The sequence below is a fragment of the Emydura macquarii genome, unplaced genomic scaffold (assembly GCF_026122565.2).
Source record: "Emydura macquarii macquarii isolate MOO-44397 ecotype Brisbane River unplaced genomic scaffold, CSIRO-AGI_Emac_v2 contig_1477, whole genome shotgun sequence".
NCBI classification, from domain to species: domain Eukaryota; kingdom Metazoa; phylum Chordata; order Testudines; family Chelidae; genus Emydura; species Emydura macquarii.
This window is the reverse complement of record NW_027131614.1, coordinates 26,056,302-26,083,554: the sequence shown is the minus strand read 5'-3', so window position 1 is coordinate 26,083,554 and position 27,253 is coordinate 26,056,302. Positions and strand designations below refer to the sequence as shown.

Genomic DNA, 27,253 nt, shown 5'->3' with positions numbered 1-27,253 from the left:
GCTTTACTGCTAGTACAATAACTGTACTTGTAATTTACTCACATTCCTAGTCTGGTCACATAGTAATATATCAGCTCAAAGCCACATGTGGGATTCGTTTTATTTACAGGAAAAATAAAATGTTCTTTTTAAAAAAAAAATCTTTTAAAATGTTATGTTGTATGTTTAAAAATTTACTATTTAATATCTGACATGATTCATAAGCAACAGTTTTAGCTATAGTATTGGTTTTTAGTGAAGAAAGAGTATGTACACTGTCTGAAAGTCAATATAGAAGTGAATATTGTGGTAATGTGGTACATTAAATAACCCATAATAAACATTACACCACTATTCTCTTTTGAGGACACCTCATAACTACTTATAACTTTTATTGGAACAACAAATAAGTGATCATATAATCTACCTTGTCAAAGTTAATTTACATACATTATGGACAAATTCTGCTTTGAGATACAGCCATTGAACTCAGTAGGAACTGTGTGGACATTAAAGGATAGAATTTAGTTCCTAGCAATAAAATCTACCAAAAACTTCTCAAATAGTTATGAATAGGGACTAGTGTAATGTAAAAAAATTATAATGGACTCCTGAACCATAATTCACACACACTTTATTTCCTAATTTAGTTTCTGATGGACTCTAAGTCCCAGGCCCAGGTGTTTAGCTGGGTATAGCCTCAATCTTGCAAACATGCATGCTTAATTTTACACACGAGTAGTTACACATAAACCAATTGGACTGTTCATGTGTGTGTTAAGTTAAGCATATGTGTTTGCAAGATTGGAGCCTATGTGAAGAAACAAAGTTGGAAGTTCAGTCTGTGATCATAAGTATAGCAGTGTGTCTGGGGAGATAGATATGATGACAGTGCACCTATAAACCATGTCGTTAACTTTAGTTGTTCCATTAATATGAAATAGGATAAGTATGTGAGTGCTTCCTGCTCCCTCACTATCGCCCAAATTAACTTTTCAGAATAATATGAATTTAGTCAGAGCAAAAATGCTTCCTTTGATATTCACTTACATGTAAAATCTGATCCTGTATACATTACATAAAGATATTTGTACAAATTAAATATTGTGTTAAAGTATTGGTTTTATTTGACTATTTTAAAAGTACTTTAAAATGCATTCCAGTAAGATATTACATACAATTACTAGTCCACCAAAAGTATAAAATATGTGTTTGTATCTGTAGTAACTTACACTGGCCATGTTGGGAAAATATATCCTAAGTAATTTTAAATCCTGTAAGTTCCTGTTCTTCCTGGGCTCTTTATTATTCTTTTGTTGCCTTTCATCCTATGGGATGCAGCTGCCCTTGAACTTGGTACGGTTTTGATCATTCATGTGCAGCAGCCACATTGTCTGTAACATTTTGAAAATGAGGCTTCATGGTGTTGTTTGTGAAGTAATTTCACATAAATATTTGGACTTCGGTTCCTTTAGAATGTGGAGCTGGTTGCTGTATGAAGAAAAGCATAATTATAATTCACAGACATTTTGCCTGAAGCCTAGGGGACAGATGCATATGATTAAGTTTGAAACTGGCCTGTTGTTGTAATGTAGATGTCTTCAAGGTTGGGAGAATTTAAAAAAAAAAAAAAAAACACGGCAAGGCAAGCATGAGTTTAATAAAAAAAGACAGAGGGAATAGTTTTACAAGAGGCACTCGATCTCAGACTGCTTTATTTTTGCACAATTTTATTTTTCAGTGGAACCTCTCCATTAGCTTGTCTGAATGCAATGCTTCATACTAACACTCGTGTAGGTGATGGAACGTTCTTCAAAATCCCTGGGAAGTCGGGACTCTATGCTCTCAAAGTAAGTTGAAATTTTTGCACATAGAAAGTACATAAATTAATAGCTCTATGTATGTCTCAATAGATACAAAGGTAAACAAATTAGATTCTTTGGGGAGTAAATGACCTGAAAGTCTTTCTAACTGTTTTCGGATGTCTTGTAATGAAAGTAGGCATGAATGTTATCTCAGAAAGAGTATATGTGTTCTTGAATTTGGCATATAGTGAGAAAACCGTGTTGTAGCTAAAATACTGATTTTTCAGCATTGTTAACAAAAAGGCCTTTGTTTTATAAGCAGTGAGTTCAAGAGGATCACTGACTTTTCTCATGAAGTAATAGGGTTAATATTTGATTTTTTGAACAGTTGAAGACTATTTGCAAGTTCAGTATAAATAGCTTATAAGTTACATGTAATATTTTAAATCAGGGAATGTAATTACGATGTTAATAGCCTGCCTGTTTTGATACTAAGTGGTGGTGGTTGTAGTTGTTACTGTCAGCTTTTTATTGTGTGTGATATGTTTTGTTTCTTTTTGTGCTGGTTGGAAAAAATATTTTTCCGGATACCCCTGATCAAACTATAGTGGCTTCATACGAGAAGTGTGAGAGGGTGAAGAAGGCGCAAGAAAACAATAATATGAAATTACATGTTCTACAGACTAGATTTAGTCTATTCAATTTTTTGGGGAAATCCTTTGATATTTGTGGTAGAAAAATAATTGTGCACAGGTATAGAAACAATAAAAGCAGTATGGATAATGCTGCTCTTTAGAATTAAAAATGCACTATTTTTTGATTAACAATGAATAGATTTCAGAATCATCATTATCTTATTTGCAAAAGGAAGACTGTTTAGTTTGGTTTTGTCATAAATCGGAAAATATCCCTGGCTTGAATCCAGGTATTTGCAATCATTCCCCTGGCTTGCAAGTTCTAGGTTGCTGCAGCTATTTGAATTCAGGAAATAGGCACAGGCAAAAGAGAAACATTAAAAGATTTGTGTTTCTCTTGCAGCACTTAGGACATTCAGCTAGATAATTAGAATTTATAAGTGCAAAACAAGTCTGTTCCAGCACAAAAAGTGCAAGGAAATCCATTTTGAGTTAACTTTTATAAAAGTGTGAATTGTGACTTGACACGACAGCTTTTGATTTTCAGGTTGTCTTGAAAAGGTCATGTTTTACTTCTTTCCATAAAGTAACTCTTATACAGGAAGCAGATTAGTTTTTGAAATGTAGACACTCAAATGTGTTGAAACAGTTTACCTTTTGGAGAAACACAAGAGTAATATGAACATTTTTTGTTGCTGATCTTAAATTATTTTCCTCCCCTCTTTTTTTAAACTGAAGAAAGAAGAATCTACATGCCCAGCAGATGGAACATTGGATTTAGGATGTGAATCTGAGTTAGATGGCACTGAAATGGCTGAGACAAACACTAGTAATGGAGAAGAAAATGGAGGTAGGTATTCTTAATTTCACTTTACAGGAGCTACTATGGAAAGAATATATACCGATTAGGTTCATTATTCATGTTTTCAAAATAAAATATGGTTGTTTTTGCATCTAATTAAAACAGTTTTTGAGCAACAGCTTCCCTATTTTGTTCTTAGGGTCTGAGCCAGATGAAAAAAGTGGCTTTTTTGTTTTTGTATTTAAAAGATAGGTGTTTAATGGAGAAATTATGGAGTATTTACAACGTTTTGGGCAGACCTATTTTTCATTAAGTATTTCTCCCCTTTCCCCCCTCTAGTACATCACTTGCCTTCTTAGGCCCCGATCCTATAATGTGTGGGTGGACTCTGTCCTACACCTGTACAGAGCCCCATTGACTTCAGTGAGACTTTGCACTGGTACAGGGTTCCTCCAACACAGTTCTTTGTGTAGGACCGACATCTTAGGTTTATAAACCCTTTCAGGCAAGGATCATGTCTTTGTGTTTGTATGGTGCCCGTCACAATGGGGGCAGTGTGACCTAAATCTTAAATACCGATACATTGAACAATGGTACTTTAAAGTGCCAACCCTAGAAATAAAGCTTTTGACTTTTAAGAGGTAATAAATATATATATAAAGAAAACCTAATCCCTCAAATTTTCAGCATGTATAAACCCCTAAACCAACTAGTGACAAATAGTGGTAAATGCTGTAGCTCTTGAAGATTAACCAGCAAAGTGTTTATATTGTGCATACTTTACAGTACATTGGAAGTTTTCATGGCTTTATGACACTAAAATAGCTCTTTTTGAACATTTTCTCTCTTCTGCCTTCCTTATTGGACCCTGACCAACTAGTAGACTGCAGCCTATCTTTTTGGACCTGCGTGTGTGGGGAGGAGGGAGAGGGGTATGGAATATCCATTATTGGATTTATATAATCTTTGTGGATTCTATTACTCAGATAAATATAAGGAAAGCTAGAACAAGGAAGGATGTTCTAGTGGTTTGGGCACCAGCTTAGGATATAGTAGTCCTGGGTTTATGTTCCTTCTCTGCCACAGAATTCCTGTGTGATCATAAGCAGGTCATTTAGCCTCTTTGTGCCTCTGTTCCTCATCTGTAAAATGGAAATGATATTTATCTACCTTGCAGGGGTATTGTGAGGATAAATATATTAAAGATTGTGAGGTGCTCAGATACCATGGTTACAGGGCCACATATGTACTTAAGATAGACATTTGTAAGTGGAATGGTGAGGTGTGTGAATCTGGATAGAGCTGTAAAGGGCATAGATTCATAGACTTCAAGGTCAGAAAGGACCATTATGATCATCCAGTCTGACCTCCTGCACAATGCAGGCCACAGAACTTCACCCATGCACTCCTGTAATAGACCCCTAACCTATGACTGAGTTACTGAAGTCCTCAAATCATGGTTTAAAGACTTCAAGGTAATGAATATCTACTAGCAAGTGACCCGTGCCCCACACTGCAGAGGAAGGTTAAAAATTCCCAGGGTCTCTGCCAATCTGCCCTGGGGGAAAATTCCTTCCTGACCCCAAATATGGTGATCAGCTAAACCCTGAGCATGTGGGCAAGACTCACCAGCCAGACACCTGGAAAGAATTCTCTGAAATAACTCAGAACCCACCCCATCTAACATCCCATCACAGGCCATTGGGCATATTTACCGCTAGTAGTCAAAGATCAGTTGATTTCCAAATTAGACTGTCCCCTCATACCATCCCCTGCATAAACTTATCAAGCTCAGTCTTGAAGCCAGCTAGGATATTTTGCCCTCACTGCTCCCTGTGGAAGGCTGTTCCAGAACTTCACTCCTCTGATGGTTAGAAACCTTCATCTAATTTTAAGTCTAAGCTTTCTGATGGCCAGTTTATATCCATTAGTTCTTGTGTCCACATTGTTGCTGAACTTAAATAATTCCTCTTTCTCGTTGGTATTTATCCCTCTGATGTGTTTATAGAGAGCAATCCTATCTCTCCTTAGCATTCTTTTGGTTAGGCTAAACAAGCCAACTTCTTTAAGGCCATGTCTCTACTGACTGCGGCAAATTCGCCACCGCCAGATCGATCTTTCTGGATCGATTTAGTGGTCAGTGTAGACCCACTCAATTGATCAGGAAGTCGACGCTGGTACCCCCCCCTCCCCAAAGTAGCATAGCGCTGCGTTGATGGGAACGCTGTTCCCGTTGGCACAGCGCAGTGTAGACAGCGCACAGAAGGGAAGCACAGCAGTCGATGTGAGTTACGCAAGCTACTCTGCGTAGTTTGCATAATTCCTGTCGACTGCTGCTAAATTTTCAGGTAAGTGTAGACCAGGGCTAAGTCTCCTCTCAGAAGGCAGGTTTTCCATTCCTCAGATCATCCTAGTAGCCCTTCTCTGTATATGTTCCAGTTTGAATTCATCTTTCTTAAACATGGGAGACCAGAACAGCACATAGTATTATATAGTGGTACTAACATCTCCCTATCTCTGCTGGAAATACCTCACCTGATACATCCTACAGCTGCATTAGCTTGTTTCACAGCCACATCACATTGGCGGCTCATAGTCATCCTGTGATCAATCAATATGCCTAAGTTCTTCTCCTTCTCTGTCACTTCCAACTGATGCATCCTCAGTTTATAGCAATATTTTTGTTATTGGTCCATAAATGCATAACCTTGCACTTTCCACTATTAAATTTCATCCTATTTCTTTATTCCGTTTACAAGGTCATCCAGATCTTGTATGATATCCCGGTCCTTCTCTGTATGAGCAATACCTCCCAACTTTGTGTCATCAGCATATACTGTTAGATGGCTTAACTTTTCATTTCCTTGCTTTTGAGACTTTTATGTTAGATGTGTAATGTGCAAAGCCTTGACTTGTACACAGTATAGTGCTTTTTTGTGCATGCATGGCAACCAGCTAGCCTACATTGACACCCCAGTCTGCTTTAGACTCTGGGTAAATTGCTGAACTCCACTAACTAGTGTAGATGAGTTGAAGATAGCATCTAGCAATAAAAAGCTTGAAAAATATATAACAAATGTTAAAAAAGGGAAGTTGATACCAATGACTCTAAATTAGCACTTATGGAAAACAGACAACTGATAAGGGAATTTCAAGGTATCAATGAAAAATCTGTGGCTAGTAGTATTAAGGAAGGACTTTTAAGAAGTATTTCAAAAATAAATGAAATCATAGCAAAGTCATAAGTACATTACTAGGTAGGTATGGAAAAATTGTCAGTGATGCAGAGAAAGCAAAAGCATTGAATAAATATTTCTTCTTTGTACTTGGAAAGAAGCTGGGTGATGTTTGATGCCTCTTTTGCTTCAGTCTTCACTTAAAAGGGAAATGGTGACCAGAAACTCAACACAATATTAACAGCAGGGGGGAGGAAATGCAAGCTGAAATAGGGAAAGAACAGGTTAAAGAATATTTAGGTAAATTAGATTAATTCAAGTTGTTAGGGTCTGATGAAGTTCATGCTAGGGTACTTAAGGATCTACCTGAAGCAGTCTCAGAACCATTAGCACTTATCTTCAAGAACTCATGAAGGACGGTGAGGTCTCAGAGAACTGGAGGAGGGCAAATATAGTATCAGTCTTTTAAAAGGGGAGCAAAAAGGACCCAGGAAATTATAGACCAGTAAATCTAACTATAATACCTGGAAAGATACTGGAACAAATGATTAAACAATCACTTTGTAAGCACCTAGAGGATAACATGGTTATAAGGAGTAGCCAGCATGGATTTGTTAAGAACAAATCATGGCAAACCAATCTAATTTCCTTTTTTGACTGTGTTACTAGCCTAATGGATGTGAGAGGCAGTTGGGGTATGATTAAGGATAAGATTTTGTCACGGAGGTCACGAAAGTCATGGATTCCATGACTTCCAGAGACCTCCGTGACATTATTCCCTTCAGCTTCCACCCCGTGCTCTGGGGCATGGGGCAGAAGCTGTCAGGTTCTGGGGGCTAAATAGAGACCCTGGAGCTCTCAGCTGCCACAGGTGGAGAGGGTCCCGGAGCTCTGGGTGGCGGGGTGCAGCTCTTAACCGCTGGGTGGGGCCTGCAGCTCTGAGTTGCTGCCAGCAGGGACCCCACTGCAGTCAGCCACAGCGGGAGCCCTGGCTCCGTGCTGCCGCGAGCAGTAGGGACCCTGCAATCTCCAGCTGCTGCAGGTGGCCTTGTAGCCATGAGCTCGGGTGGTGGTGAGAGGACACCGGAGCCTCGAACAGCTTCAGGAGACCCCAGAGCCCTATCGGCCTCCACAGCATCCAGCTGCCATGGGGTGCCCCACAGCTCCCAGCTTCCACTGGGTATCCCACAGCCCTAACCCGCCTCGGGCTGCGGGGATACTCCGTAGCCTCCAGCCTCAGTGGTAGACCCCAGAGATGTCAGCCATGGCCATGGTGGATGCCAGAGCCCTGAGCCACCACCGTGGGGGACGCTGGAACCGCTCGCCATGATTGCAGCACCCTCCCCCTTCCACAGTGGGGCTAGGGCTCTCATCCTCCCCCCTCGGGAATTTGGTCAGGGTCCTCCACCCCCTACTATTTTTAGTAGAAGTCACAGACAGGGCTATGTAAATTTTTGTGTATTGCCCATGACCTGTCTGTGACTTTTAGTAAAAATAACTGTGACAAAATCTTAACCTTAGGTATGATATATCTTGATTTTAGGAAAGCTTTTGACACAGTTCTATATGACATTCTCAAAACAAACTAGGGGAAGTGTGGTCTGGATGAAATTACTAAAAGGTAGGTGCACAACTCAGAGTAGTCAGTCATCAATGGTTTGTGTCAAACTGGGAAGACATATATAGTGGGGTCCTGCAGGGGTCAGTTCTGGGTCTCATACTGTTCAGTATTTTCATTAATGACTTGGATAGTGGAATGGAGAGTGTGCTTATAAAATTTGTAGATGATACCAAGCTAAGAGGAATTGCAAGTATTTTGGAGGACGGGCTTACAATTCAAAAGGACCTTGATAAATTAGAGAATTGGTCTGAACTCAGCAAGATGAAATTAAATAAAGACAAGTTGAAAGCACACACTTAAGAAGGAAAAATCAAATGCACAACTACAAAAATGGGGCATAACTGGCTAGGTGGTAGTACTGCTGAAAAGGACTGGGATTTATAGTGGATCACAAATTGAATATGAGTCAACAATGTGATGCAGTTGCAAAAAAAGGCTAATATCATTTAGTAGTGTATTAACAGGAGTGTTGTATGTAAGGTATGGGCGGTAATTGTCCTGCTTTACTTGGGAGTAGCCTCATCTGGAGCACTTTTTTTGTCTCCCATTCTGGGCACTAGACTTCAGGAAAAATGTGGAGAAATTGGAGAGAGTTCAGAGAAGAGAAGAATACAAATGATAGATCAGGTTTTTTAAAACTATTATCAGGATTTTTTTGTTTTTAAATTGGGCATGTTTAGACTTGAGAAAAGAAGGCTGGGGGGAGGCAGACCTGGTAAAGTCTTCAAATATGTTAGGGACTGTATAAAGAGAATGGTGATCAATTGTTCTCCATGTCCTCTGAAGGTAGGACAAGAAGCAATGGGCTTAATCTGCAGCACCAGAGATTTAGGTAAGAAATTAGGGAAAAGATTTTGAACTAATTAGGGAAGTTAAGATCTGGAATAGGCTATCAAGGGAGATTGTAAAATCTCCATTATTGGATGTTTTTAAGAACAAATTGGACAAACACCAGTCAGGGATGGCTTAGCGTTACTTGTTCCTGCTTCAGTGCAGGGGCTAGACTTGATGACCTTATGAGGTCCCTTCCAGCCTTATATTTCTATGATTCTGTGTATTCAGAGTTTACAGTGGTAATGAAATACTTTATGTTCAGACATTTACTATAAAGGATGTTAAACAGCAACTGCTAAGGATAAACATTTTAAATCTCCAGGTCCTGATAATGTGCACCCAGGCATTGGCCAAGGTGTTCTCTGATTTTTTTAACAACTCTTGGAATACTGGCAAAATTCCAGAGGACTGGAAAAAATGAATGTTGCCAATATTTTAAAAGGGTAAATGGGATGAGGCTAACTATGGCCTGGTTAGTCTGACATTCCTAGGCAAAATGATGGGAAGGCTAATATGGGATGCAATCAGTAAAGAATTAAAGATTGCTGCATAACTAATGTTAGTTAACATAGTTTTATGGAAAATACATCTTATCAGGCAAACTTTATATCACTTTTTGATGAGAATACAAGTTTGGTTTATAAAGTACTGACATAAAACAGACTGTCATAAGGCATTTGACTTAGTACCACACAACATTCTGCTTAAAAAAGAGCAGTGTAGATCCATTGTAGCCTATATTAAACAGATTACGAACTGCCCAACTGAGTGAGTAGGAATCATTAGGCAAAAGGGATGCTTCTAGTGGAATTCTCTGTTCTTGGTCTAATGCTATTGAATATCTTTATTAATGATTAGGAAAAAAATTGTATAAAATCATTGGTGTAAAGTTTATAGATGACAAAAGTGATGGAGTGGTAAATAATGATAAGATGAGGTCAGTTAGGCAGAGTGGTACTTAGCCTAATTTGGACAACATGCATTTTATTACAACTAATGCAAGTTCATACATCTAGGAATAAAGAAAAAAGATCACACTAATGGGATGGAGATATGAATCCAGTAAAACAATAACTCTGAAAGGGACATAAGGGTCATGGAAGATAAACAATTAAACCTGGGTTTCTAGTGTGATGCTCTGGCTAAGAAGGCTAGTGCAATCTTTGGACATATAAGTAGGGGAATATTAAGTTGGAATAGGGAGATGGTATTATTTCTGTATACAGCATTGGTAACACCATTACTAGAGTGCTGTATCAATTTTTGATGTAGAAAGAGTGTAGAAAAGTTCAGAAGAGAGCTACACAAATTATTTGAGATTTGGAGACCTGCCTTACGATGAGACACTTAAGAAGCTCAATCTAGTTATTTTATCAAAGAGAATATTAAGACATATCATAGTTGATAAATATCTACATGGAGAGAAGTTTTCTGGTAAAGAGCCCTTTTTAATTTAGCAGACAAAGGCTTAACAAAATTCAATGGCAGAAAGCTGAGACTAGATAAAATCAGGTTAGAATTAAAGCATACATTTTGAACAGGGTAATTAATCATTGGAACAATTTACCAGGGGAATGTGATGGATTCTCCATCACTTGAAGTCTTTAAGATGTGATGTCTTTCTTAACAAAAAACAAACAAAACAAAACCTCAACCGTAATATGTGGGCCTCATGCGAGAATAACTGCACATAATTTTCTGGTCTGTGTTGTACAGCAGGTAACACTAGACGATCATAATAATCTCTTTGACCTTAAAATCTACAAGACAGGGTGATAACTGGAGTAATCTTCTATGTTGAGAGAGTTTGTTGAGCATGGGGTCTAACAGTATCTTCTTTAAAAATAGCTGATACCCAGAGGGAGGCACTGAGTTAACTGGCCCCAATGTCTGTACACTTGCATTCAAGTCATAGCCTTCGGATTCCTCAGTACCTCACTGAAAAATGCTTGTTGAAATTCAAGTGGAGAAAAATCTGCTTTGCTTTGAATCTGAGGAATTTTTTTAGAAAAAATAATTTGAGAACTCTTCAGTGATAAATGTGATTGTTTCACTGAATGCCAGGCTAACAATTTGGATTAATTAGGCTGATGGCCATCTCGAATGGTTGCACATCAGGATTTTGCAGATGTTATGGGGAAACCTTTCTTCATTTCCCGCACCATCATAGCATATGTTTAAAAAAAAAATTATTCATGCTCCAGTTGCCTCATTGGGAATGAGACTCCCACCAGCAGCCCTCTAGCAGGCTTTCTTCTCATTAGTTGTAGGTCATCCAAGTACCATGACAGCATGCAAAGATGAAGCCAGCACTTAGTGCTAAAGATCCAAAATAATATAGTCTAGGATAAAATATGGCTATAATTTCCTACTGTGCCATCAATAGTGTGGTCTGGAGTCAAAACAGTATTCATCTTCAGATTGTCTGTCTGAAGCCCATTAGGATCCATCTGCCACAGACCATTAAAACTTGTCCTTCACTCCACTCAGAGGAGGGCATCATGATCTCAAGGTGGAGGTGATAGTGATTATCACTTCAAATCCCAACCCAGACATAGAGTCTAAAGTGTGACCAGTCTAAAGGGTTGGTTGTTGATTACTGACCAATCATATTTCTCTGGTGAAAAAGTTGGCTTGTGGAATGAGGATGGATCCTCAGTTTTCTGGGATTTGTGGAGTTCTTAGGTTCCACTATATTTTGTGCTGCATTGGTTACTTTAACCTGAGCATATCATTTTACAGGGTTTTTTGTTTTCTTCCCCCTTCCACCCCCCCAAATTGTGTTTGAGCATTTCCACTTACGTTTTCACAATACTACTATTTCCTTTATACAAAGACCTATGCAGTCACTTTAACTCCCAAACTGTATTTTGTTTTATAAAGAATGATGCTAACAGATTGGAGAAGTGAACTGTTCAGATTTTGCAAATTAAGCTCTGCAGATCAAAGAGTGACTTAAGTGAATTGCTTGATATATCAGTGTTGACAACCCATGACCAATTATGTCAAAACAAGTATATATCTGTGTCACCCAAAGAAAATAGATGGAATTTTATGGGATATTTTAGTCAGAGATTTGTATTTTTTTCTGAGGATGTTTTCTATGTAGTTTAATATTTAAGAGTGTGGATACATTTTATTTGAGGTAGACTACAGGTTTTAGCATATGGTAGCAGCATTAATTTGTTTTGTAATATGGCTGTTAGTAGACAATCTTTCTCCTCTGCTGTGGTTACTATAGCAAGGAAGGAATTGTACTGCTGTTGATTTTTCTGGTCTGGTTTTAAATCAGTGTGGCCTGTCTGAAATCAAAATCAACTGTTTCATTTATTTTGGAAAGATGGGGCTTTTTAAAGCATTCAGGGTAATTTTCTTCTTCCATAGATCATGAATAAATGTGCTTATTATTATTCCTAATAACTTTCAATGTTGTAAATGCATAATAATTTTGAGTTATGTTGCACTAAATGTTTTTTGGTACATTGATATACTTAATATTTGTATCCCAAGCCTCAATTAATCTTAAGATTTTGGAGAAAGTTAGTGAGCCATACTGTCAAAGGTTGGCACATTCATTTTATGTTTTATTTACCCCCCAAAAAAAAAAGTTCTGTATCCTCTTCACTATGAAGAGAAGTTCCTGCTAAAAGGAGAAGAGAAAATGGAAGGGAAAAAGTTATATAAACCTTGTCTCAAGTATTTTGAGCATATACATTTTATTTTTTTTAAACCATTTCTCTCTCATTTTAGGCTCTCTGAAGGCTCAGTAAGGAATTCTTATCTTCCACTTCCTTTCTACCTGAAACCTAGCTGCTCTGTCAATTCATAAACTTAACAGTTTATGGCCTCACAGCCGTTTTTTATTCACTTCCTCCACTGGGTCCTGTACCCTTGGAGGAGATGACATAGAATAGAACACAGTAATGCTAATTATATCATAGAATAAAGTGCCTCCCTTGCCTTAATTCTGCTTGCTTCCTTTCTCTTCCCCTATTTGCTCTTGGTACTAGCGGTGAATAATTGCTGACTACCCAGATGTTTCTGTCACTCTGTTCCATGCTACTCAACTTTTTTTGCATGGTCAGCCAGTTGTATTGTTGCTGTTCGTTTATAATCCTGAGAGAACATAGGATCCCGCACTAATGATACAGCATGTGTGCGTATGTGGCAGTTCCGTCTACTTATCACTGATGTACATAGATGTGTGCCCTGTGGCTTCTAGCCCCTCCTGCTTGTAACTTGTTTTCTATTTCACTCTTCTTCATTCTGTTTTGCATATTGGAGCTGACTGTTTTGTTGCTGAGGTGTTGCTTTTCTCAGTACCACCATTCCTCTTGGAGAATTGTTTCTCCTCTTTGACTTTTCCCTTTAGTTTTGCTTCTGTATCACTTCTGATTCTCAGGAAGTAAGATAATGGATTTAATCCTTCCTATTCTGTATGGTTACAAATATTATGGCTTTGTCCTGAGGTTTTTGCATCAACAGTTTAACATTTGCTTTATGACCTCTTGTCATTTGAATGGTGATACAGCATCACAACATTGTGAGTTTGTATCATCCCCAAAGTAAATTAAGAACACTTGAGTTTATATCCTGCAAATGGCATCAACATTGGAGCTTCCCATTTATATAAGGGGTGGGTAGGGTTCCCAGTCACCCTGGAGGAATAAAATATATGCTGAGTGGCAGAACCTATTGCATCTTACTTTCTTATGAAGAAAAATGTGGTTTTGCTGTCATTTTTTTCTAGTTAATTTGTTTTTATAACAGATTCCATTCTTCTGTCCTTTCTTCCTTTGTTGGGTTTTTTGTACATAGAACAACTCTTGCTTTTCCTTCAATTATTTGACTTGTAAGATGGGGTCCAGTCCGGCCCCACGGTTGTGGCCCTTCCTCAGGCCCAGGCTCGGAGGAAGGCCACTGCACCTTCCTACAAGGGGAATGTCAACGTCTGATGAGTCTGGTGCCCCAGCCCTCAGGCAGGGCGGGCGGGCGGGCAAGCGGTCTATCGCCCCGGCCCTCAGGCAGAGCGGGTGGGCAATGTCCTCTGGTCGGTAAGGCAGGGGACGGCAAGCGCTCCCTGGGTGGTGAGGACAAAGGGGGAGGGGAAGGGGACACAGGCCCACCCGACTCCACTGCGTCCCAGCCCAGGGCCCTAGCAGTGGAAAAAGGCGTTGTCACTGAGTCGGCGGGGCTTGCCCCGTCTCAGCCATGGCTATAGCTGTCCCTGGGCAACTTCCTCTCCGTATCCCCAGGTACCTGTGTCCGCCGGGTCCTCAGGGTTGCTGGGGTACACGGCCCGGGGTAGACTCATTAGTCCTTCCTCGTCCACAGGCGGCGAGGGGCAGCTCCTCCAGGTCACAGGGCTCGGGGGATGGCTCGGCCTCAGGCAGCTCCTCTTGTTCCTGTCCCATCTCTGGGGGCTGGGCATCAGGCAGCTCTTCCAGGTCGGGTTCGGCCTCGGGGGGGATCTCCCAGCCCTCAGGCTCAGGAGACTCGGTCCAGTCACTGGGGCCCAGGGGCCTGGCCCAGTCCTTGGAGCTGGAAGACCTAGGACAGTCTAGGGGGCCCAGAGGCCCTATCCAACCCTTAGCGGCTGGCCACTTGGGCTGTTCCGGGGCCCTCTGCTCCGGGAGGTGTTCGCTTGGGCCAGCGGCCTGGCCTGGTTCAGGCCTTTGCTGCAGCTGGCGGGAAGGCATGTCTGTCTCCGGCGGCAGCTCTCTCACTACTGAGCAGCGGGGCCTGCTTTTTGTATTCACAGACCTGGCTGGGGGTCCGCCCCTCTGCTGCCAGATTGGCTGGCCAGCGGAACCTATCACTGGTTGGCTCCCCGGTTGCCGGGCAGACTGAACTGCCAGTCTTTTTACTGTCCAACCCCGCGGTTGTGGCCCTTCCTCAGGCCCAGGCTCAGAGAAGGCCACTGCACCTTCCTACAGACCCCTCTGCTTTGCCAACAAAACAAACTGGCTATTTAATAGAAATATAAAAATAATGAAAAATTCTTATTAAAAACAAAAAGGATGTGAGAACAAAAGTTGAGCAATTTAAAATATCAGGTTTCAGTTTTTGTCTTGTGTGCTTTGTCACAAGTGCTCAAATATTGCAGTGATGGGGTTAAATAAATATTTAGACTAGCTTGTTTGTTTGCTGCTGACACCTTCTTGCTCCTTTAAGTAGTCTCTTTGATAGTGAGCTTTGCTGATCATGTGAAAATACAAACCACGTGATTCGGTTGAGCTCAAGGCATCTTTTGCCCAGCAGCTCCCCTGGGTACTGTGAAGCATAATTTCAGCATAAGCAAAAAAGAAAAAAAGAGACCAATTTCACTTATAAAGCTTCTGGCAAAACTCACTTCCTAATCCACTATGAGAACTGTATTGACATAATGGCATAACTATAAAGAGTAGTTCTTTTTCTCCCATTTGTGAGATGAGTATTGACTTTTCTTTCCCCCAAGATGAAAACAAATGTTCAGTATGTTGCCAGTTATACCTGATATTGGCAATGAATTATTGGCAATTAAGTTGTCAGAATTCCCTACTTTATCTTATAAATAACAAAAAAAGTTTAAATAATATTAATGGTGGGAGGCAATATTGAAGACAAAGAATTTGAGTGGCATTCAATTATCTGCTGACTCCACTGAGCAATAAAAAGAAAAACACACTAGGGCAAGATAAAAGTGTATGGCCAAATTCACAGCTGACATATGCCATTGGAACTTTTCTGAGGTTTCCAAACCTGCTTTGATAGATGTGGTGCATGCCATTGCACATCTTGGGAAACCATCTACTGGGCTATGTACACATGCATAGTTTTATAGTAGATATTCCAAGATATGTGGCAATCTAGGCTGTGTATCTGAGGGCAGGATTGACCCCAGTTACTATGTGAGCATGGGGAAAATTATCCAAAATTCAAATTAGTTCTAACACTGTTTTAGCTGGACTGGTATTTGAAACTGGTGGGAGTAGCAGTATAGACAAAGTTTCCACATCTGCAACCATTTTTACAGCCATTTACTTATCTGCTGAAGAGTAAGTCTAATAGGATTTCGTGGCTCTTTTTGTAGCCTTAATATTGCTTAAATGCAGTTGGATTTAAAAAATAAATTAATTTACTTTGCTTTTTCATCCTAGAGACCCTCTCATAAATGTACATTCAGGCAGCTGTTTAAAGCAAGTACTTGTAATATTAACTCATTAAAACATGTATTTTTAAGAGCGCTGAAAAATAGCGACATATATTTGCCTAGGAGACCAAACTCCTCTTTGTGAACTATTCCAGTCTCATTTAAATAAGCATGTGTGTGGTGGTGGTTTACCAAACAATATTTACATGATAGACGGGGATGGCTCCTTAAAAGCCATTACAATCTGTTATGCACTTACATATTTATAAATATTTTTAGAACACAGGGCCATCAGTGTCTCTTTTCTAAATATATATTCAGACATGTAATAATCTTGTTAAACTTCCAGGGGAAAAGAAGTTACTGTCTACTTCTATTTAGAAAATACAGTGAGATGTGTAAAATATTTCAATTGCCACTTCAGGGCTTGATCACCTGGAAAATATCCACGAGTTCCTGAGCTGCACAGAAGGGTACAGAATTTGGTTCCACAACAGACTGGCTTATTGAAGAGAACAGTTTGCTGAATCGGGGAGGAGAACCCAGGGTGCTGGGGTAATGTGGAGGAGAACTCAGTGTGTGTAACTGAGCTTCCCACACTCCACAACTTGTTTCCTGGCCCAGTCCCTGTTGCCACTTAGAGCCTGGGTGTCTACAAGGGGAAATTTAGTAATATAATAATACCGCTATAGTTATACTGATATAACTCCTATAACTGGTATAACACTCTTAATTCTGGAACACAGCTCTCGCTTTAGGCTTGAACATGATTAGGAACAAAAATTTGTGAAGCGATGCATTAGAAGTTAGGGTATGGCTGAAAATTCAAGTCTGTACAGACATTGGGACTCCATTATTTTCATGGGCCATCAGGCATGGAGACTGCTTTCTGGTCACAAGGACCTCCTATTCCATTTTTAGGAGCACCGTAAGACCTCAAGTGCCAAAGCAATGCTATTCTTAAAATGCTTTTTGTTTTTCATAGTTTGTCCAAAGCAGATACCTGAAGAAGCGTCTTCCAATCGAGACTCAAGCCTTACTAACACACCAGTGCAAAGCAAGCTAGTGTCTTCCTTCCAGCAGCACACCAAAAAGGCACTTAAACAGGTAAGCTGGTATTTATTGGTGGTCAGGTGGCTTTCTTTTAACATATTGATCAGGACTATTTAAATAAGAAATCAAAATAGAAACCACAAAAAGATTTTAAGACCTTTCTAATAAAACTACCAGCAACTTATGTAGCTGGGCATTTTTTTCTTGATCTGTAAACATCTGCAATAAGAATTATTGTGGGAAAAATTTTGAAGCTGTTGTGTTCTGTGCACTAGTGCTGTAATCCTACTTATTATTTTATACTTGAGGGTTTTTTTAAATGGTTTCCATGCAAGCCAAAAAGTTTTGTGTACTTTATTGTCACTTCCCAAGTTTTGTTTCTACGTTTTTGTTGACCAACTTTTTAAAAATAAAATTCCCAACATAGATTTCTTGAGAGGTTGTAGCACTGAGGGGTGAGTGTACTTACTGTTCAACTCCTACATAAAGAATGTGTCCACATGTTGTACTTAATGCAAAAATACAGTACCTGACAGTGTCTTTGTTTTGAGTAAACTATGAGTTTGGATGGGTTTGGGCTGCACAATAAATAATGAAGCGTAGCACAGGTGACTGAGTATTCATGGTTTGATGTAAACTGAACAGTATAACAATGTGAAAAATATGTTCCAAACAGTGCTAATTAATTTATTCTCACAGCAGAATGAATGAAAAACCATAGAAATGGTTGTTTAAAAACATCACTCTAATTCTGCTATTTGTCAAAGGCAGAAATGGTTCCCAATTCTTAAAAAATTTATATTCTCAAATAAAATAAAATAAAACTTCTCGTAAATACTGGTGTAATGAGGTTGTGTTGGTTTAATTTGTCCGATATTTTGTTTCCAGGTTACATTTAGCAAAAGAAAATGGTAGTTGAAGCCAACTATCTCAAATGCTAGGCCATTCCGGAGTTGCTAATTTAGGCCCCTATTCAGCAAAGCACCTAAACATGTGCTTAAGTCCATCCCTGTTCAGCAGAACATTTAAGCACATGCTTAACTTTATGCACAAGGTTAAGTCCCATTAAAATCAATAGGATTTAAGCATGTGCGTGAAGTTGACTTTAAACACATGATTTATGTGAGTAGCAGAATAAGAATGGTTTGCTAAAATGGAGCCTTCAGGCTCAGTAGGTTAGCAGAACTTGAGCGGTGGGTGCAGCAGACTTCGCTAATTCTGTGGAATATGGATGGGTTCTGAGTGAGGCAAACAGTGTCTGGAAACTTCATTTAATTTAGATTTTCTGTAATATGTGAGTGTACTGAAATTTCGAGTAAGCCACTGCTGTTCTACATGAGCTCCTAACCTTCAGAGTAGAAAAGAATCAACATTTATCTAAACATTTAGGCTCAGATTTGTCACTTACCTGCTTTTGGGGAGAGTGGAATGGATGGAAAACACAGAAAACTACAGTAAAACAAATGAACAGAGACCAAAAGCAATTATAGAAGCTTAATTAACATAAAATATCATATCAGAGATGGAAGTCCTTTCAAAACTTTCTGTGGGACAGTAGGTTTGTAGGAGTAACAGAAGGTTTAAGTAGTTAGTAGAAAGAATGGAAAGCAGTTTTAATTAAGATTATGATAATTAGATCTGATGCTTCAGGTTGTGAGTTTATTATTACAGCTGTCTGCAAATAATATTTTATCCCATGTACAGCATTGCACAGTTGGGTAGCTGTATTTGGGGTGATGGGGTATTTTGCGCTTTATTTGCCTAAGGTTCATCGGGTATCGGCCACTGTCACAGGCAAAATGCAGTAATCCAGTGTTGTAACTCCTATTAAATATAAATAGGTGAATGAACTTTCAACAGCAATTTTATTGAAAATTTATTCACCGACCATATATCCTCTCGTTTTTATTGTTTTTATGGACACATAATGTGTCGTCTTTGCACAAAGAAGAGCCGGCAGAATGTTTGAATACACAGAAACGTTAGGCAATTGTATGTGACACTCCATCAACTGCTATCAGTTTATTGGTTCGGTTCTGCAATAACAGAAGCTAAGCCTTCATTGTGCTCTTAGTAAGAGCTGCTTATGCTGTATACTGTCACAGTGACCATTTGTCTCATTGTACATTGATTTTTTCTTTAATAAAATAGTCCCTCACAAAATGACAGTCCACAGAGCATTCTTTCAACCATTTTTTTCCTTCGCCATATTCTATTGTTTAATTTTTGCTCATTAAATGTAAGTGCAAGTCAAGCTGATAATGTGTAATGTTGCTTGAAGATCTGACATCGGATCAGGTGGTCTACTCTGTTAATATAGTTATTAAACCAAGTTGGCTTTAGAGTATTATGTCCAGATTCTGGGTTGTTTTATAATAAAGATTTCTAGAAATCTCTTGTTTTAGACCTCTAAGAGTAGTCTTAACTTCCCCTGCAACATTCTGCATTTTAAGACATGCTTCACCTTGTGTATTGGGATTGGTTCCAGCATCACCATGCTTCTGCAGCTATGCTTGTAGTGTAAGAGGGAGGGCATTTTTTTGAGCCCTGAGCCCTGCCCATGACTGACTCAGAATGGCGGTGAGGGATGGGACCTGTTGCTTTTAGTGCCTGTTGCTCTCTCCTTTTCGGGGATAGGGGAGATTTCAATGTGTTTCACTCTCAAAGAGTCTGTGTCATAGCTCACATCTCATGTCCTCAGCTTGCAAGATCCGTATTTATCGTCCCAATCTCAGGAACTTTTTAACATTGCCCTTCTCTCTTCTGTTACACTTTTGGGGCAAATGTTTTGAGTATTTCAGTCTTGGGTGTGTTTCCAGTGTGTGGCACATTTGTCTCTTCTATGGAGGGTTGGGGGATTTTCACCACCTGACTTTACTCTTGATTATAACTGAGTGGAGGGTCTAACAACTTGGTCCCAGTTCATGATGGCTTGCTCTCAAATGGTTCCAGAGCTAGAACTCCCATTTGTATTTGGCTTCTGCTGGCAGGTTCTCCTTTGCTAGATTCTTATTCCTTTCTTGCTTTTGGAGGCAGATACGTGCCACACTACCTTTTTATCCGGCACTGTTGGGGAAGGGATGTGGCATGCCAGTCCCATGTTGTTTTGCTCTCTGTGACCTTGTCTACACTGGAGGATTTTGGCCTGCTAACCAGTGTGGGGATCTCCTGCCATGCCAGTAACACACTACACATCACACTGCTGCCAATGGAACACAGGTGATCACATCACTGTGTAAGCTGCACTTGCTGTGAGCAAGGCTAACTCAAGTATGAACCTCACGTTCTGGCACAGCAGCTGAGATGGTGCAATTACTCCATCCTCTACTATGCCTCCTTGGTAAAATTGCTCTTCTGGTCAGTTTTTCTGCAAGTCCCTCACCTGTGCAGAATGGGCTGCTGTACCTCTTTAGATCTCATGGCATACATGTTCTCATGGGCATCCACTTCTTTGTGACTGCTGTGTTTATCGAGCTGCTCTTGGAGCATTTCTCAGAAGAAGCCATCATATGAGCATATCTACAGACTGGTCTGATGCAGATGACACAGGGCACTTTTGAACCTCTGGGATGGTGAAGTGATAGTGTCTGCTGAACTCATTGTGACCAGGTCTAAAAGCATTTTGCCCACGAGCTTATCACCTGTTCCATGTTAGTGTCAGGAGAAGATAAAGAGACTGAAGCTGCTGGACAACAATGCTTGGGATGCCAGTAGACCTTCCAGGCAGGGAAGAAAATCTGTCTCATTTTTGACACTTTGGAATTAATGGAGCGGAGTTCCTTTTAACAGCACCAAGGCTCCTAGCTGTGTGCTGTGGGGAGAAGAGGAGGAGGAGGACACCAACATCCAGGCCTAGAATCAGAATGAGGACCAGGACATGTCTGCAACTGTGCTGGGTCCTCAAAGCCTCTTGATTGAGACAGAAGTTCCAGAGACAGCAGCCAAGGGGGTTTGGGAGGAGGTGATGCTCAGGAGATATGGGGACATCCGCACAAGGTATGTTGCTGCTGCTGTTTTTACTGCTTTGGGCGTTAGCTGCATGTTTGATGGCTGGATTCATCTGGGTGCCATTATAATGGTTGCGAAATGGGTAGATGCAGTCTCTTGTTTGGGAGGAAGGCACTCTTCCGCTTGCTTTGTTGTGGTGGCAAAGATGGCAGTTCCATACTCCTTCCTCCAGTGGATGCCCTCTCCATATGCCCCACGCATAACACCCCTTTTGTCAGCTACACTTGCTGTTTGAAGTAAGGATACAAGTACTTGGCAAATTCTGTATAGCTGTTACTGAGCCATGCCACAAGACCAGTCTCAACAGGGTGACCAAGGAGGGAAAACTAAAAAATAAAGTTACAGAAACACAGATATATTGAAAATGGCAAAACGGAGTGCTTTCAGAAAGCTACATGATGGGCCAACGGCTTGGTCCACATGCTGCTTTTTGGCAAGAGTACATAAAGCACATATCTATTTCCAACCACATTTCATGCTGTCTTTCTATCAAACACATGGGACATAGGCGTAAGTTATTATCAGATAGTAACCTGCTTTAAAGCAGCTATAGTTCAGAGGGGTGAAAGTATGGCTCTGTCCAAGGCCCTTGCTGCAGCCAGTCAGCACAAGACAGTGGCCTACCAGATAATGGTATAATTTAGCCCTAATTTTCCTAAGCCATTTTAAAAAGAAATATTCTAGTAAAGAGAATGCTGTAGTTTAGCATTCCCCCTTAATTCAGTTCCCAAACTCCCTGACTGTCATATAAACTCACTTTACCCCCTTCAGCTCCATTGCTCATCCTGTGTTACGACTTGAGAAAATAAGCAGAGCAAATATATCAGCCTTCCCACACTCACCCTAATTGGAATTCTTTTTCTTTGCTAGAATCTAGTGGAGAGGTTATTTCCAGGCATCTTGGAGCCTGCAGTAAGTAACCTAGTATTAATTTGACTGTACTACAGTGTACATCCTTTACCTTCTACCAGCAACACACTCAGACCCCTTCCAGCTAACCCAAAATTTCATGGGGGAACAAAAATAAATAAATGTTAGGGAGAAGATCATTACCATCTCAAATCCTAGCACAGGGTGTCTTCCTTAAGGTTTTGGAATTCCATAATGAGCTGAAAAATGTTACTTGTATTGCATTCCTTGGTATTCCAAGGGGTCTAGTGTATTAATAAGCATATTAACCATATCCTTATGTTTCATTTTAGAAACCACCACTGCATTAAGGCCACACCTGGGAAATGCTAGCCCAACATAAGCTGAGAGTGATCAGACATCTGGCAACACAAGGGGCAGAGTGCTTGACAAATCTTCGTGTCAACAGGTGAAAAATGAAAGAGATGAATTGTTTCTTTACCTTAGGGAAACATGGAAAGGGACAGTGATAGAATTTATGAGATGCAGCCAAGAAACAGAAGTGTGAGGAGGACAAACTAAATTGCTTTTTTGAATGTCAAGATAAATATAGGGAAGAGGACTCAGAAGTCATGACTGAGAAATATCATGACTGAAAAGTGAGGCTGGAAGCGCAAGTGTTCCAGAGGTTGCTCTTCAGGGAGTACACGCAGAGCCTGAAGGCAAAGTGCATTGTGTAGCCTTCCACAGGTCCCTGTGCGTGGACACCAGCTCCTCAATACAGTGCCATGGCATGGGATAGTGGCAGTATTTATAGAACTTGCCTTCTATTCATTTCCATGGTACTCAACCTCAGCCTATTATCAGGGAAAAGAGAACAGGAAGAGATGCATTCTCTGTTCGTATTGTGTGTAACAACTAACTGTGTGTGGGCATGTGGCTGATTGTATTGGGTGCTTACTGCAGCTGGCCTGCATGTTTTGTGTTTAAATAAACGTGGTTTTCAGGATTTTGTTCTCTAAAATTTCATTAAGTGGAGTTTTTTAAGCTTGAAAAACATTACCATATTAAATGTTTCTGAGCACCCCTTTCCTTCACCATCTCCCTCACACAAAGTCATAAAAATGTATCCGTGTATTAGCTACTACCTCAGGTCAAATCCACCACTGATGCATTGCTGGGGTCAGCTCTTGAGACAAGGAATAAAAGGTCTCTTTACTTCTTTAGAAGTTCTGCAGCCACTTTTTTTTCTCCGAAGTCTTGAACAACTCTGTCCCAGCAGTCTGTGGTGATGGTCCTATCCCAACTGTGGCACTTGACTTGATAAACTTTTTTATGCAAATCTTGGACCCAGTTAGGCTTGGATGAAGATGAATCGAGCTTTTCTCTCTAAGTTGCCCTGTGTTTTCCATGCACTGCTCACCTAGGTTTCCAGTGGAACATCCCCTTCTTCCTCTCCTGGGCCACATGTAATGTTTGACCATTAATTTTCATGACCTCCAGCAAAAAATTCTCCCTGAGCAAAGAATGAGCTCTGTCCATTCAGCCTGACCACCACTTTGAAAATATGTTACAGAAATGGCTGTATTTCTAAAGGAGGTATGGAAGTTGGACCACCTTCTCTCATGACTCCCTTGGGTTCCAAGAAGCCTTTCCAAATCTCCCACAACTCATTACTTCAGGAAGCTATGCTGGGAGCTGTGGGATAGGCACCTGATGGCAGTATGCCTACAATGTTTACCCACAAACAGCATGCCAGTCATAGGGCAGACCTGCAGTGAAACAAGATGATCTGATATGTTTTATTTGGGAGAAATGAGAGAGAATCTAGCTGGCCATATCCTTTGTGTGTTCTGTGCACTGTGGTTGGGGAGTTTGGTTTAAAGGAAGATGGTGATTTGGTTTCTATTTTAATTAACAAAGTAGTCTCAGGGCATGTTTGCATGGCTGAGAAGTTCAGACTATGGGGCTGTAAATTGCAGTGTGTACTGGCACGTTGCGCTGCAACTGTCCCGTGTAGATCCTGCAAGTGTGAACTAATTGATATCTAGATTTCATTGACACAGTCCTGTTTTGTTATTAAAATAAAAAGAATCCTAAAATTGTAGGACTGGAAGGGACCTTGAGAGGTCTTCTAGTCCAGGTCCTTGCAATCATGCCTAAAAAAATCCCCAAAAAATCAAGACACAAGCTGCTTCCTATGTAGTGTGTTTGCTTTTTGCTAAGTTGGAAGAGAAAATTTCTCCACAGAACATTTTTCAGTTGATTATTATTAACCACTTAATACTCCACAAATCAGTTTGTATCAAAACAAAAAATATCTTCTCTTTTGAAAGCAAAAACATTAGTGTGTCGATGCATATGCCATCCTTGTCCCTATTCATGTGCAAGTCAGAATGGTTATTTAACACAAACATCAGCTCTTTTGTCTTTGTGCTGTTGAAAAGCAAACAAAAAATAGATTTACTTTTGTACTATAATGAACTGTGGAAATTGTAGCTGTGAATGTATGATCAAGCTTCTTATAGAAGAAGTAATGCTGACTTAATACACACATGCTGCTGTGTGTGTTGTTATACTACACCTCCATGCCAGTGCTTGTATGCATAATGTTCAGTTGTTAATTTGTATTACAGTAGCATATAGATGCCTGACCAAGAAGGGGATCCTTTGTGCTAGCCTGTATTCAAACACATTGCAGAAGAAAGCCCTGCCCCAAAGAGCTTGCAGTCTAAATAGACACAAAAAAAGGTGGGAATCCAAACAGACACAGAAGTGATGTGCTCGAGGTCATGCAGCAGCCCAGTAACAGAGATGAGAATAGAACTCAGGTCTCCCGAGTTCCAGTCCAGTACTTTATTCACCGGACTGCATTGCCTCTCAGAGTTGTTTACCATTGACTCTTACATACAATATTGATGCTGTTCCACAGGTCTAGTCTGGAAAGAATAAATTCTTTACATGTATTTGGATCTTACTCTTGTATTCTGCAGCAGTTTTCATGAGACAGTTTTAACATAACACTATTGTACATAGTGGTTAGTGTTGCGTTTGTATATTTATAATTCAACATTTTTAATGTGTATTAAAAATCTTAAGCATGTAGCAGCCTCATAAGTATCTTGGAAGTATGTTGAATTTTGTTGATTTGTAGTGCTCACTGCTGCGTGTGTGGTGGGGGGAGAGAGGGGGTTTAAGTACCCATGAAAAAAGTTGTCAGTGGGATTTTAATTTAATGGAGAAACAGCAGTTTCTTAATTTGGCTAACAGAATGGGAATAAGAGAAGGGACAAAGATCGAATTTATGGTGATGTGAAATGAATTGATTATATAAATCTATCTGTTCCACTTTTTCCAACTCACAATCCATGACCATGGTGTAGACTCATTATTTATTTTGCATAATAGATTTTCTTCAGCACATCATAGATCCTGTTTTTCATATGGCAGAACAGAAAAATTCTATAGCCTAACATTTCTGATCCATAATGTGTGAAATTTCAAAGGTTATGTTTCATGATAGGGATTTCAGAATATATACTTGACATTTATAGAAGAAAGTAGCAATCCAGGATGACATTGCCTAATGCAACCAAGTGTTACATATCTATGTTGTTAATAACTGAATTTTTAACATTCTCAGCATGTCATGCATTTATTCTCAGATAGAAGAGTTTTTTGCATTTTTTATCTCTGTGCCACACTGTTTCGTTATGAATTGTAGAGATACAGAAAAATGAAAAGTCATCTCTTCTAAAATACAGATTTCAGAGCAGTGCAAGGGATAAACACAAAACTTGATACTTTGCTTTTCTAGATTTTGAGGGGAACTTACACTATATTTAGGGTGCATGATTTTTCCTCTCTCTAGTTACTGTTTGGCTTGGTATCATTTTCTTTTATTCCTTCCCTAAGGGAGGCTTTTTTCAGTTGTTAGCAGGAGGAAGAGCCATTTTCCCACCTAGGTCAGAAAGTTTTTCCCACCTTAAAATGAGTTAAATATAATTGGTCTGTGGTTTAGGAAAAACTATATAACCTCCAGTACATCGCTGCTCTCTAGAAAAAGAAATGAAAAGCAAGCTTCCCTTTATGTGACTACTTTATTGAAATCAGTTGGGAATTAGAATTCTGCAGTTAGCACAGTGGACTGTGTTTCAAGAAATCTGTGTTCTTTTTGACTTTGCCTTTTACAATGTCTAGACAAGTCACTTTGCATCAATTTCCTTAACACATACATTTGTAAGGCATTTGAGTTCTTTGGATGAAAGTTGCTAGATAGGTGAAAAGTATTTTGGTTGCTTTTAATCAATTATTTTTATTGCTGAAAAAGTGAACATAACTTCATTATGCTAGGCATTGTAAGGAAAATTAATTTAATATACAATAGACTGTCATTATTTTTGCTTTGAGTGGGAAAATGGAGAACATTTCATGTTTATCACATGCAGAAGATCCACAGGCTAAACTATGACCTTTACAAATCTGTTTGTGGAAAGTTTGATGTATGCACTATTTTTTTTTAAATGCCATTTTAAAATGTTTAACTTACCTACTATCTGGTATTTCTTTTTCCTGTTTCTCTCTATTTGTATTATTTTTACATTTGTGTATGGTGTCATTGATAGATATTGTGCTGTACAGAGTGGTTAAAGAAATGATCTGTGCTTCTAGGAGCTTACAGTCTGTGTGGTGGTGGGGAATTAAACTGTTTTTCCTTTGTCATCTACCTCAAAAATAGATATTTTATACATAATTAGATGTATTTTTAAAATAAACACATTTTTCCATTTAAAGAGAGAGTGTATATTTGCACCTAATTTCTCTTCTAAAAATGGCTCCAAAGATCCCTTCACCTTCTTTCCCCTTTTGCAGTTATCTGCTCTGCCTTGCAAGCTGACAAACAGCCCAGCGAGGAGTTCACATGTCTCTAAATATGTATCTCCAGCATTTGTCCATGTTTAAGATGAAGAGTTAGTCTTTAAGGCTCTTCTATACTGCAATAAAACACCCACGGTTGGCCTGTGTCAGCTGACTTGGGCTTACAGGGCTTGAGTGGTAGGGCTATCAAATTGCAGTGTAGATGTCTGGGCTCAGGAACCCTTCCCCCTTTTGGGGTCCCAGAGCCCGGACTCCAGGCTGAGTCTGAACGTCTGCACTGCAATTCGATAGCCCCATAGCCCCCATCAGAATATCTAAGATAACTCAAGATCTATAACTAACTCAAGTAAAAACTCAATGTGCATATAGGTTTATATCTTTCATCATCCTAGGGTCCAATCCTGCACATAGGCACATGTTCAGACCCTTACTTCATTTCCTCCACTGGGACTCCAGATGGAACTCCAGACACAAGTAAGGG

General features: G+C 39.7%; 1 protein-coding gene across 1 annotated transcript in view; it reads left to right on the top strand.

The window, feature by feature from the left end:
* ASXL3 (ASXL transcriptional regulator 3) overlaps positions 1 to 27,253 on the top strand; it is a 141,788-nt gene that overhangs the window by 51,990 nt on the left and 62,545 nt on the right. Inside the window, exons 4-6 of the mRNA XM_067553821.1 lie at positions 1,721 to 1,829; positions 3,158 to 3,269; positions 16,970 to 17,091. Of these exons, the coding sequence (XP_067409922.1) occupies positions 1,721 to 1,829; positions 3,158 to 3,269; positions 16,970 to 17,091 (343 nt within the window). The remainder of the gene's footprint in view (positions 1 to 1,720; positions 1,830 to 3,157; positions 3,270 to 16,969; positions 17,092 to 27,253) is intronic.